The 13258-nt window shown below is 48.4% G+C and overlaps 1 protein-coding gene and 2 non-coding genes across 3 annotated transcripts; all 3 read right to left on the reverse strand.

Annotated features, from left to right (window-relative positions):
* Positions 1-7561: 7561 nt before the first annotated feature.
* Positions 7562-13172, reverse strand: RPSA (ribosomal protein SA). The gene is made up of 7 exons (XM_003992219.5): positions 13045-13172; positions 12064-12229; positions 10905-11023; positions 9079-9324; positions 8223-8351; positions 7951-8116; positions 7562-7724 (listed from the first exon to the last, which is right to left on the reverse strand). The coding sequence occupies exons 2-7, from the start codon at positions 12194-12196 to the stop codon at positions 7630-7632; spliced, it is 888 nt and encodes a 295-aa protein (XP_003992268.1). The 5' UTR covers positions 12197-12229; positions 13045-13172; the 3' UTR covers positions 7562-7629.
* On the reverse strand, positions 8869-9017 carry LOC111556435. Its single transcript, XR_002735907.1, has one exon. It is a non-coding gene; the product is annotated as a small nucleolar RNA SNORA62/SNORA6 family (small nucleolar RNA).
* LOC111556436 lies at positions 11091-11241 on the reverse strand. Its single transcript, XR_002735908.1, has one exon. It is a non-coding gene; the product is annotated as a small nucleolar RNA SNORA62/SNORA6 family (small nucleolar RNA).
* Positions 13173-13258: the final 86 nt, after the last annotated feature.

Raw genomic sequence — 13258 nt, forward strand, 5'->3', positions numbered from 1 at the left:
GTGAGATCCTGACTTGAGCTGAATGAAGTCAGACGCTTGACAGACTGAGCCACCCAGGTGCCCCAACATTCTTCTAGTCTAAAGTTGACATTTGAACCTCTCTTATTAACAAAGACATTGAAACGCTTGATCTTCGAAATGCCCCCCCCCCCGCTCTTTGTATATATTTTATTGAATACTTTTTTTTCCTCTTTTTGGTTTTTACCCCAGAAATTGGATGCTTTCTTCGTTTCAATAATGTTTACCACCAAGGAATGCATCTCTAAGGATGTTACTAAATAATACCAGACTGTACCAATTTATACGCCCACCAGGGAGTGTGAGAGCTCCTGTTCCAAGCCCTGTTACCATAATCTGACTTTACCAGATTTCTTTCTTGTTGATGGTAGGTTTGTAATGGAAAAGAACACGTGGATCCTACTTTACTCTCGCCTTCCTTCACGCCATCTTTCCAAAGAGTGAGAATGTTATCTCCTTTAAAGTCTGCCCCTTCAGATGCATAGCTCGTAACTGTTTGACTTGGTTATACAGAAATATCTGATCGAGTATATGGAGACCAGAGGTAGAATGTGCCTATATTAGCAAAACTCTGGATCCTTCCATTTCTGCTTTAGTGGCTGGCTAGAATTAGCTGGAGTTCTTGTCTCTCTCATGACTTTGCCCAAAGCAGTCAAAAAATGGTCAACACAGGCCATCATTCTGGATCTTTCCTACCATTTCCCTAATGCTACATCATTGACCAAATTGTAGTCCACCCTCCAAAATAATGCAGGTAATAAAACCTGACCAAACCTTCTACCACCAGGTAATCTGAGGTACCAGTTTCCCAGTCTATGCCCAGCCACAAAATTCAGGAGACCTATTACTATGGAAGAAGGAAGGATGGACATTGGTGGACCACGAGCCCTCTTGGCCACAGCCTCCTTCTGGCATCACTTTTGCCCCCCTTATTAACTTTTCGTTTTCTGGAAAAGTCTTTAGATTATCCCAGTTCTTGGATAACAGAGCTGGGTGGACCATTCATGTTTCTCATTCGACCGTCTCCTGTCACCATTGATGGGAACACTCGGGTATTCTTGTCCCCTTGGCTGCTTTCAAGAACACTTGCATTTTTGGTGTTTCCATGATTCCTCAACAACGTGAAGGATATGTTTTTAAAAACTGATCCTAGGGGCGCCTGGGTGGCGCAGTCGGTTAAGTGTCCGACTTCAGCCAGGTCACGATCTCGCGGTCCGTGAGTTCGAGCCCCGCGTCGGGTTCTGGGCTGATGGCTCAGAGCCTGGAGCCTGTTTCCGATTCTGTGTCTCCCTCTCTCTCTGCCCCTCCCCCGTTCATGCTCTGTCTCTCTCTGTCCCAAAAATAAATAAACGTTGAAAAAAAAAATTAAAAAAAAAAACAAAACTGATCCTACTTGGTACACAGTGGGATTCCTGAATTTGCGGATGCATGAGAATTTCAGAAAGTTCTCAGCCTTTTCTTTTTGACACCGACTTTCCTCATTCTCTCTCCTCTCCTGCTGCAATTCCCAACTAGATGTTTGACGTTTTCATTTTACCTTCTGTGTATCTCCTCTTTCTGATTTTCTGTCCCTCTGTTCTCCTTGTAATTTCTTCCTATGTTTTTCTAGTTCACCAGACTTGTCTCCAACAGTGTCTTATTGTTAAATCTGCTCTGTTTCTTTTAAATTGTGATGATCATATTTCTTCATTTCTAAGTTGCAAATGCAGAGTAGTCATAGACATTGTTTTGAAAACCAATTTACTTAACCATATGAAATGATATACACTAATACAAAAACAAAAACAAAAGTCCTCTATCAGGGATTTTGAAATAAATGTCAAACCAGCCCTCCATTCCTTCAGGCTTACAAGCCTGTGAGGTCCTGGGCACGGTCGTATGGCCATGTATGGTCTGGAGAACTACTTTCCCAAGCTCAAGCCTGTGCCTTTCTCTTGAAAAGCATAAACTGAAGATACCTTTGGGTTAGGATAGGGCATTGGGTAGAAGGGAAAACAGAGGTCAGTGGCTGAGTAGGTGGTGGAGGGCCTTTTGGTGGGGACATGATCATGGGCACTTCTTGGCAATGTGGGGTGTGCCTTGTGCCAGTGTGAGCTGAGCCAGCCACCATGGAGAGGGGAAAGTGCTCCTTGGGCCGTTGTCTTTCATTAAGGGTACAGCGGGGGACAGAACTGGGGTACATGTCTATGCAGTTAGAGATTTTTTCTTGGTCCCCAACTCATTTCCAGACATATCTAAAGGAGAAGGGAGAAAAAATGTAGGTGAATTTTCCAGGGGGCAGACAGGAGATCTACACCTTTCACATAGCAAGGGCTCCAAGAGACTCGATGGCCTCTGGTAGAGGCCCTCAGCCCCCCATGAGAGTAAACCTCTCTCAGCTCCACTTGGTGAAGCTGCATGGAGACTCCTTCCAGAGGGGTTTCTTCGCGCTCTTTTTTTATTCTCCCCCACGATTCTCTCCATTTGTTTCTCTTTTCTATAGCCTAATGCCTAGGATTCTTGTTTTAGGCAAACCTTCTCCGTGTTCCCATCACTTCTGTCCCCACAGAAAATGGTTTCCTTGTTAACTAATGACTCGCCTCCCCGATCAAAATATATGCCACAAGGTCGCAAGCTTTGATTTCATTCACTACTCTATCCCCAGTGCTTAGCATAATGTCTGGTCTAGAGTAAGTCCTTAATAAATATTTGTTGAATGTTGAATTCTGATTTTACTTGAGATTCTTGGCAGAGATAAAACTGATTAATTCTTGGGTTATTCCTAAGTGAAGCCTGCTGCACTTAGCACCAGAAGTATGACAGGCTCTGCTCTACTCAAGGAGTACAATGTGTGGCTTGGAGGTTTGGCACAGGTTTTTCATGGATGGAATTTAGTAATGCCATCCTTGCCTTGCACAAAAGGTCTGGACTGCTCAGGCAGGGTCAGAAGCCCCATGGCAACGGTGACATTTACCATCGGATATCTACATTATTTAGAATACGGATAAAGTTGCTACGAGATCCCCAAGAGTAGTTTTGTAAGGGGTACGGCTTAAAACATCTTGAGTACCTAGGAATAAATTTACCAGAAGATGTGCAAAACCTCTCCAGGAAAACTTATAAAATTCCATTGAGGGAAGGACATAAAATGAGAAACTGGCAAGAAATAAAGGTTGTTCATGGATCAAAAAACGCAATGCTGTAAATCAGTCGGCACTGCCCTAAATTATAGAATCAATGTGATCCCAACTGGGTTTATAGTAGAACTGTACTAATTGTTTTAAAAAAGTATATAACAAGGAACCTATCAGTAATAGCCAAGACCCTCTTGAAGAAAAGAAGGCAGGAGGATTGCCATACCTGTTGCCATAATAGATTATGAAATTCCAGTAAAAAGGAAGGACAGTGGGGCACTGGCCCAGGGACTGACTCACAGAGCAGAGGGTAGAAGAGGGAGGCCATGGACTCCTGCATGGATGGACCCTGGACTTTGAGAGGCAGGGGTTCTGACCACTGAGGAAAGGACGGTGTCTTCAATAGAAGTTACTGAGGTTCGTGGCTGTGTTTTTATAGGATTTTGTATACGGTTGTGAAACCATCTGACGTTATCTGGTGAAGTTGGAGTTGAAGGCCACTGTGGGGAAATTTTGGTGCACTGGGATCAAAAAGTGTTCAAAGGAGCTGTGTTGACAATGGCCAGAACATGGAAATAACCCAAATGGTCATTCAGGATATTGATGTCATGGTCGACTCTGTAGGAACATGGCAACGGGGATGAAAGGCACAGAAGTAACACTGAGGACAAGAAGCAAATCACACAAGATATGCTATGTTTCCATCTACAGGAAGCTCAAAAACAGGGAGACTAGAAACAATCCTTGAAAGGGCCTACTTAGCTAAAACAATCAAGTGAACCAAGGGATTGCAGGAGAGGAGCCCTGTGACTTCTCGGGACAAGGAACAGGACGTTCCCATGGCAACCTTCTCAGGTCCCGGCACCTTTCTGTTTCCAAACCTGCGTAAGGATTGCAGAGGCCTTCGTTTGATTCTTATTCAAGGATATACAAATATGTCTTTTGTCGTCATCTGCATATATGGTGCATTTGACAATTAAAAATTATTTTTAAATTCTGTACTAACAAAAGACAATGTGACACGTAGGTTTACTACGTGCCCGGACCCAGGGTAATTGCTGTGCACAGCAATCCCCGAATCACATCCCTATGAATATCCCCATGTCGGGGGTCACTTGGGCCACTTGATGACATTGTCTCTTGCCCAGAGCCGCACAGGAGGAAGGGGCTGAGCAGGGCTTTCATCGTCTCAGGCGTGTCTGATTGCAAAGCCCGCTTCTGCTATCCTATCTAGTGGCACGTGAGGTCAATAGTCATGCAATGGCCAGGGTCCCTTCACGGGTCACTGGGATATATGAGGGTGTCCTTCGTGCTCGGCCATGACCCAGACCAGACCCAGTCTCACCCGCCCGAAGACCACAACCCAAGCCAACCTCAGGGAGTGCAGCCCGTTCCTGAAACGCCACGTGAGCCCGCGGCTCTGACGTAGGGCTAACACACCCTACGTGAAGTTTAAACACTAACACCCTAGTGAAGTTCAAAGCAGGCGACGCGGCTGCCTGTGCTGAGCCACGTGCCACTGGACAAGGCGCCAGAGAGAGTGGGCACCTCAAGCCTTGGTGGGAGCCTCAGGCTTGCCAAATGGAGTTTACCTCTCCAGCTCCTTCTTAAACGCTCAGTAAATCCCTACCATTTACTCTTAACCACTTGCTCTGTTCAGCGAGTGCTTAGTGCTATCTCCCAAGTGTCAGATTCGGTATTAGGCTGAATCCAGTGGGGATGCCGATTTGCCCTTGCACTGGGATGCGAGACACGTGTCCTACGGAAGAAGTCCCCAAGGTACTTAGGAAAGCGGGGGGAGGAGGGGGGAAACTCTACAGACCTCTGTATGGAATTGTTTCTATGAGTTTAGAAGACAAAACCCGAGACGTGCATCCAGTGCTGGAAGCTGTGGTAACAAGAAAATCCTGAAGCCGGAGGCTTAATCGCCGCAGGTTAAGCATTGTTTCCACAATAAAGAAAAAAGCCGTGTATTATTCACAGCAGTTTCCAGGGTCAGGCGGGACAAGAGATCTGTCTGGGAAGACCGTGCCTGGGTGACTAGAGGAGGCCCACTCGGCCAACTCAAGTGCAGTACCGGGGAGGGAGGGGTCTTCCTCCTTGATCCAGTACTGGTCCCTGAAGACTCAAGGCTGCCAACGCCCATGGGGGAAGCCCCAGTGGCAGGTGGCAGGGTGAACACTTGGAGGGGGAGATTAGTCACTTAGATTCAGCAGCCCTCGGGCACGGACCATCAGGTAGGCACCACTGAGCCGAAAAACGGGTGTTTGAATTAGTTTAAGATGCTTTTCCACGTTGGGCTGGCGCAAAGGCACTGGCCTGCAGCCATACTGGCCCGGAGTGGAGTGACTTAGGTCTGGGCCACCTTAGGTCCTGGGTTGGGGCAGAATCTCAGTTGACGTGAGGAACAGAATCTAATTCTCCTGGAGGCAGCGAGGAGGGTGTGAGGCCCCGGGCAAGCTGAACCCAAGTAGGATCTGTGAGAAATTCCATCTGGGATCTGGCTGCATCACGTCGGGCATCAACCAACTGTGCCAAGGGAATCCCGTCTCTGGTCCTTTTGGTCTGGGGTTCAAGTTGAAGAACTTAGATTCTAGGGGGAAAAGGCTGTTTGTGGAACTGCTGTGGGAAGCCAGGAGGCAAGGGCCGGAGCAAGGAGCAAAAGCAATGCAGACAGGTGCCCAGGTCGGAAGGCACGGGCCCCTAGTACACATGGCTTGAGGGCAGGGATGGGAGCTGGGCCAGCAATTACCAGTCAGCATGTGATGTCAGGACTATTTTCTGGAACACAGACTAGATTGCCAGGAAACCTAGTGTTTTCCTAGTCCTTTCGCGAACAGCCTCCTCCACCTCTTCCACCGCAGAATCTGATAAATGAGCTCTTAGCACCATTCACGCCTCCCCTAACCCCAAGGTCTTCCGGGTCCTCCTCCCGCACCTGTCCCTCACTCCAGCCATCCGAATCCAGGAATTGGTGGGGCTGACCTTTTAGTAGCACTTGAAAGTGCTATGGGTTCAAGGTCTAAGCACATCAGAGCTTTGCAGGCCAACAGCAGAGGTGTCCTTTGCTCTGAACAGTCAGTGCAGAATCCCCATGAAGCTACTGATGCTTGGGCTACGGGAGCCCTTCATTACCGCTGCACCCCGGAAGGCGCCCTGGGAATAAGGGAACGTGAACATGCACAGCTCTCCCAAGAGGGAAGATTTCTCCATTCTCATTTGTTTTTTTAAAGTTGAGAGTGGACATGTGAATGGGGGAGGGTAGAGAGGGAGACGATCCCAAGAAGGCTCTGCTCGGCACTGCTGGTACAGAGCCCAATGTGGGGCTCAAACCCACAAAGCTAAGGTAATGACAAGGGCCAAAACCAAGAGCCTGATGCTTAACCGACTGAGCCACCCAGGCATTCCCCTTAAGAGAAGTTTTAATGGGTCAAATGTTACTGTGAAATCAGGAAAGCTGCTAGACACTTTAAACAGAATTGAAAATGTGTAGTAAATGGCAAATATGGAGATCATCATCTAATGCCCTTTCCATACACCCATCAACCCTCCTAGAACCTGTAGGCAAGCTGACCTGGTGACAGGCTGGGGGCCCTCTGGTGGCTCCAGAGTAGAAGGCATCCCACCCGGGCCCTAGGCAGGCTTTTCAAATGCCAGATGTTATCCAAGGTTGGCTGCGTAACGGGCACAACAGCAGGGTGGTGACTGAGAATCAATTTCCTGCAGAACTGACTCGACACAATTTACCAATGCAGATGGTAATACGATACTGGGTCGGACCTAGGGAAAAGTATTTCCAGGGTTACCACCTATTTACAATTATTTAAATCTACTTCCACAACAGCTGTTCCCTACGCAAAAGGGAAGTGCAGGGAAACTCCCAAGAAAGCAGCACTGCCTTCCAACTAACAGGGACTTTAAGATGTGCATACATACAACGACTACTTGGCAATGAAAAAGCATGACATCTTGCCATTTGGAACGTGAACGGAACTGGAGGGTATTATGCTAAGTGAAGTTAAGTCAAAGACAGGTACTTAACAGAAGACCACAGGGGAAGGGAAGGAAAACTAAGTTACAGAGAGGGAGGCAAGCCCTAAGAGACTCTTAAATACAGAGAACCGAGGGTTGATGGAAGTGGGGGACTGGGGGGGGGGGGGGGGGGGGGGAGACGGGAACTGAGGAGAGCACTTCATGGGGTGAGTGCTGGGTGCTGTATGTTCAGTAGTGAATCACAGGAATCTACTCCTAAAGCCAAGACTACCCTGTAGACACTATATGTTAGCTAACTTGACAATAAATGATCAAAAAACAAAATTTTATTTAAAAAAATGGAAAAAAAAGAGTGGGCTTTAGAAGTAAAAGGAACATCAAGACCTGAAGTAATGCCAGGCATCTTGATTTGGAATGCAAAACAGACAGACATGGACCCAACTTATAGAAACGGTTTATTTTCCGTCAACCTTATTTCCATTTTGCTTCTCCGCAGAAGAGCAGCTCAAGACCACTCGGTGGTGGTTCCCACCCATTCGGTGGCCTGAGCAGTGGGGGCTGCAGACCAGTCTTCCGTGGCGGGCTGAGCGCTCCAGTCCTCTGTTAAGGAAACACCAAAGAACAGTCAGGCCCCTTCAGTGTTCTCGTCACCCTACCCCCACCCCCACCCCGCACCGTGCCCTGAATCCCACCAGATACACATTTCAAAGGACAAACAGCTGAGGCCAAACCACTTCAAAAACACCCAACTCCACAATCTGTCAAGTTAGCAGCTCAGCTATAGCACACTGGGATGAAAACCAGCCTGAAGCATCAGGACCCGTACCAGTGGGGAACTGCTGGATAGGCACGGAGGGCACCTGCACGCCTTCGGACCAGTCTGCGACCTCAGGCTGCGTAGCAGTGAACTCAGGAGCTGGAGCAGTCCATTCACCCTGAAATTCCTCCTTGGTCACAGCCTTTTCGGCAGCAGCCTGCTCTTCCTTTTCAATCTGGTGAAGACAAAGCGTACAGGGACCAGTAAATTTTACTTCTGGAGCACAAACCAAGAGGTCTGATTTACTTACGCGTCCACAAGCCTTTGGGGAGCAAACTTACCTCTTCAGGATCCCTATAGAAGTAGAGGTCAGGCATGACCTCCCAGGGGTGTTCACGGGAGATGGTGCCACGCATGCGCAGAACTTCCCGGGCCAGCATCCACCACATCAGACCCACCGAGTGAGCTCCCTGCGGGAGCGCCAGGTGTTAGCAAGTGCGCTTGGTCAATCCCCAACAGCACGTCCTTCCCCAATCCACCCATCTGTCCCATCATCCAGGTCCTCGGTACCAAGAGACAGGAGACCCGTCTCTTGGTTTGCAGAGAGTGACTTCTAACAGAGCACTCCAGAAATTCGTCTCCATCTTGATGGTCACTGGAACCAGGGGGATTAAAACACAACTATCAAGACTCCACCAATCAAATGAAATACCTGTGAGTGCCTGGACACTGATACTGCTATTAAAACATCTCTTTGGGGGATTCTTACACGGAACCAGGGTTTTGAGACCCAGGAAACCGGGCCGATTTGAATCACAGGCAACCCACCTTTTTAGGATTTCATAGCAGTTCATCCAGTTGCTCTGAAAACAGAAAGGCCTAGTAATGCCCGAGAGGCCCAAGCAGTTAAGAAATACAGAGAAGAGCAGACGAACACACACGCCGCTTAAATAATTTCTCCTTAAAGTTCTGACACACTCGAATTATACTTGTAGCAAGAATTACTATCAAACTCCACTCACTGGGCCAGAGACCCTTGTGGTGTTAGCGAAAGACTTGCCCCTCGTGTAGCACACTACCTACACTTGTGAGTTCATCGGCCAGAGCCTCAACTCCAAGCTCTAACAATGTGCAGAGGAATGCCCAGCTGTTTCCATAGCGCTCCCGTGAGCTCTGGTGACGTCACAGCGTTATTACCTTGTTGTTGCAAGGGATGGCGATGTCCACATAGCGCAGAGGAGAGTCTGTGTTACACAGAGCGATGGTAGGCAGGTTAACGTAAGACGCCTCGGTGAGAGGCTGGTGGTCAGCCCTGGGATCGGTGACCACCAGAAGTCTGGGCTCCCGGAAGGCTGCCTGGATCTGGTTAGTGAAGGTTCCGGGAGTGAAGCGGCCAGCAATAGGAGTGGCTCCGGTCGCAGCAGCAAACTTCAGCACAGCTCGCTTGAAGAACGAACATCGAGAGTTACCAGCGCTCGAGAAATGGCATCGCAGGAACTCCCCCAAGCGTCCGTGTGCTGACACCCGGGTCTGCAACCGCCGAAGCGGCTCCCTTCCGACAGTGAAAACATCAAAGCACTTCAGACACCCGGTAATTCTTTGTCCTCCGCGTTACCCGACAACTACTTGCAGAACTGGGGCCCAGAAACAGTAAGCACGCCCCGCCCTCTGATCCTGTCTGGAATGCTCTCCCCACTCCCACCGGCTGGTTTCAAGAACCGGGCAGGTCACTCTGCTGAGTGACCCGGGCAGGTCACTCGTATGCTTCCACATTCTTCACGGGGCCGTGAAGACGAATCAACACAGCACACAACAGTGCCCGACACACCAATAAGCACTTCTCTGCTCTGGTCGAATTCCATCGCAGCTACCCTATGCACCACAGCAACATACCCTTCCTTTTTACCCCGTAAAACTTATTTCCTGCATCCCTAAAAAAGGCAGAGTTATGTTTTTTTCTGCTACATCCCAAGCCCCCTGCAACACTGCCTGCCCAATACAGACGCTCAGTAAATCTTTGCTGAGGAAAGCCATGAGAGTGGTCACTGGGTCCATTCTACAGCAATCCTTAAGTCTTCTACCGTGCACCAAACTAGGGGTCCTGATACAAGCCAGCCTCTGGAGAATAACCCCCTGCGCAAAACACATCTTTGGTTCGTGGCAATCAATTTTATGGTCAACCTAAACAATACAAACGAACCTGTCTTACTACACGATTTAAACATCTGTCAAAATCCAAGTCAAACATCTTTTTCAAATTAGAACTGGGGTCAATGAAATCCTTGCTAAACCTCCTGTAGTGGACTCTTGAACACATGTTTTAAACTCTTCAGGGCCACTTACATGTGGATTTTTTTTTTTTTTTAACAGCACTCTACAGTATTTTCCCTTCTGGCTTATTCTTTAAAATACAGTATGTAATACATACAGCATACAAAGCGTGCTAATTGACTACTTAGGCTATCGGTAAGGCTTCCAAAGGTATTGAAGGCTATTAACAGCTGAGTTTTGGGGGAGCCAGAAGCTAAAACAGATTTTTGACCACGTTGGGGGTTGGTGCCCCTAATCCACCGTGCTGTGCAAGGCTCAACCATAAATCAATTTTTAAGGAACCCACTGGTTTTCTCCACAGAAAAACAAAGAATTGTCAAAACAGAAATGGGGCCATACAAGTTTTACCCATTGGCTATTACAAAAACTAAGTTATTTACGCTAGCAAAGATTTCTACTCTTGCTTGGAGACTTGGATGAGGACTGGCACCGTTAGAAAACCTTTCTGAAAAATCCTGGAGTTGACACCAAAGCTTGGACCCAGTGTTTCATCATCGTCAAGAGAAAGGTCTGACTACAGAGACACGTGATAAGCCATTTTTACAGGATTAGGTCAGTACCTAGCGGCACAAGAAAACACACAGGAAAAAACAAAGCTCGACACTCTACCAAATGCCAAGTAGCGTGTAAACCGAAAACACTGAATCCGGGCAATTCAAGATTTCTAAAAACCAAGCATATTGTTTCCAAACCTGGCCAGTATTCCGGGATGATATGACACTGACATCAGCTGGGTTTTCAATGGCAACGATGGCCCGAGCTGCCAGCAGAAGCTTCTCCCAGGTTCTCTTCAGATTGATGATGTAGATACCTAGGTGATGGCAGAGAGCTTTGTAGTACCAGACGTAATTTTCAAGCAGACTTTGTTCTAAAAGGCCGAATGTGGCAGCGAGTACTATCAATCTCCAGTCACAGAGGCAGGCTCTACTGGTGTTAGCGAAAATCCTGCAATTTATCTAGCACACTTCCGACACTCAGAAGTTCATCGGCCAAGGCTGGCCTCCACCTTGAGCTTTAATAGTGTGCAGCCTTAATTCGGTAGACAAAGTGCATCTTCTTGGTCCTTTCCTGCCCTAAGCCTCCATCAAGGCCCCATCCAGATTCCGGTAAGTTCTCACCCACCTCCTGGTCTCCAGACCCACTTTCCTTACAACCTGTCTCAATGCCAGATTTCACCCCAAACTGCTTCACAGCACACAACCCCCAGGCTTAAGTTCTTCAGTGGCTCCATCTGAGCTTGAAGCACTGCCTTGCCCAACGTACCTTCCAAAGTCTTCACAACCTACCTTCCCTTTTCTAGTACCTTCCAAGCCTCCTCATTAAGGTCTTAGCTCTTGCTCAACTTTACTCTCAGAATTCAGTTGAACGAAGGGAACACCTGACCGGCTCAGTTAGAACATGCGATCCTGGGGTCAGGAGTTTGAGCCCCACATTAAGTACAGATTACTCAAAAACAAAGATCTTAAAAAAAATAAAAATTCAAATGAACCTGCTGTCAGTACCTGTGAAATACAAGACACTATGGAAGATAAACTAATGAGCTTCCTCATCATTTATACATCTCACAGCTCCTTCATGGCCCAACCTAAGTCCCAGAACCTATCAACTGACATACTCTTGCACTGGAGCCCAGAAAGCGGTCCTTCCAAAAACCACCAGTACGCTTTTGTTTTTTGCAAAAAAAATTAAAAAAAATTTCTTTTTAAGATTAAGAGATGCATGCTGTATCAACTGAGTTGACCAGGTGCCCTATGTTCACTTAAGTCTCAAAGCTTACTTCCGATGTAGACATCTGGTTTCATTTATTACTTAGTCGAATGCCCTCCCTCCCAAATCAAAGCAACAACTGACCATCACTTTTCCTTTTGTAGATGTACTGTTCCATCTGGAAGTCAAGGTTGGTGCCACCTAAGTGGGTTCCTGCGGCAAGAAATTTGAGGACATCCTCCTCCTTCATCTGCAGGACATCAAGGGCTCCGGACATTGTGAAAGTTTCCCTTTAAGTTACGACGGGAACCTGGAAAACAACGGTTAACCATCCAGCTATTTTCATTTCATTTCAGTGGGTTATGGGACCAGGTGCATTCTAACGACCCTGGCGAGCCAAGCAACCTATTTGAACACAGCCCAAGGACCACACCTTTTACAGTAGGGTAATGGAAAAAGACCCAACAGAACAGACCTATCCCACACATTACACAATTGCGGCACATCTTGAGTGCGTGGAGATGGGAAAAACACCCAAATAATTAAGCAAAATGAGAACGGTGATTTGCCACTTAACATTCCAGGGGGCAACCGGGAGTCGAGTTACCGATGAGAAAAAATAACCAGATGCGAACAAGTTTATTTTCAAGCGGATTGAAGGCAGGGCGCTTCTCAATTATTTCTCTCTACGGCCACAACTGATTTTCTACAAAACCTTGCCAGGTATCTTAACGCGAACGGGATACACCAAGCAGCCCAAATAGCTGTCGTAAACCGGGACCGGGGCCTGAGCTCACGGCCGGCCGAACGCCGGGGTCCGAAGCAACTGCAGCGCGTGGTACGCTGATCCTGTTTGCTGCGCCACGGCCGCCCAGCCGCAGCCCGGCCCGCACCCTCACCCGGTGCCCTGGCTCCAGCACGACCTCCGCGCGCTCCGGGGACACTGTGGGAAGCCGCGGGCCCGAGTTCGGCCACGTGCGGGCGGCTGGGCGCAGAGCCGGAGACAGACCCGCTTTGCCTGCTGGCTTCCATCCCCAGTCCTCGCACCCCTCACTCCAGCGGAAGGCTATTTTAATAGCCTTTGGGACTATTTGGGGGACGCCGGGAACCCCACAGGGGACTCACGCAAAACAACGCCGTATGGACCCCTCCCCGGGTAGCGCGGAAAAAGGCCGGCGGCCGGAAGTGACGTCCTTATATACTCCGCCGCCAGCCAATGACAGCGAAAGCTAAGCGGAAGGGTGAATGGGCCGCCTAATCCAGCGGGGCCTTTTGCGACGTTAGTGCTTTCCGGCGCCGCGAAGGAGTTCCGCGGCGCGCGGCCACCTCCGCTGTAATT

The sequence above is a fragment of the Felis catus genome, chromosome C2 (assembly GCF_018350175.1).
Source record: "Felis catus isolate Fca126 chromosome C2, F.catus_Fca126_mat1.0, whole genome shotgun sequence".
Lineage (NCBI taxonomy): Eukaryota > Metazoa > Chordata > Mammalia > Carnivora > Felidae > Felis > Felis catus.

What these genes read in the sequence shown, in the direction of transcription:
- RPSA (XM_003992219.5), bottom strand. Translation starts at nt 12,196, where the DNA reads ATGTCCGGAGCCCTTGATGTCCTGCAGATGAAGGAGGAGGATGTCCTC. An exon ending in CTACAAAAGGAAAAGTGATG is followed by an intron (nt 11,024 to 12,063) that starts GTCAGTTGTTGC and finishes GCCATCACCTAG; the next exon opens with GTATCTACATCATCAATCTG. An exon ending in TATCCAGCAGTTCCCCACTG is followed by an intron (nt 7,725 to 7,950) that starts GTACGGGTCCTG and finishes TTTCCTTAACAG; the next exon opens with AGGACTGGAGCGCTCAGCCC.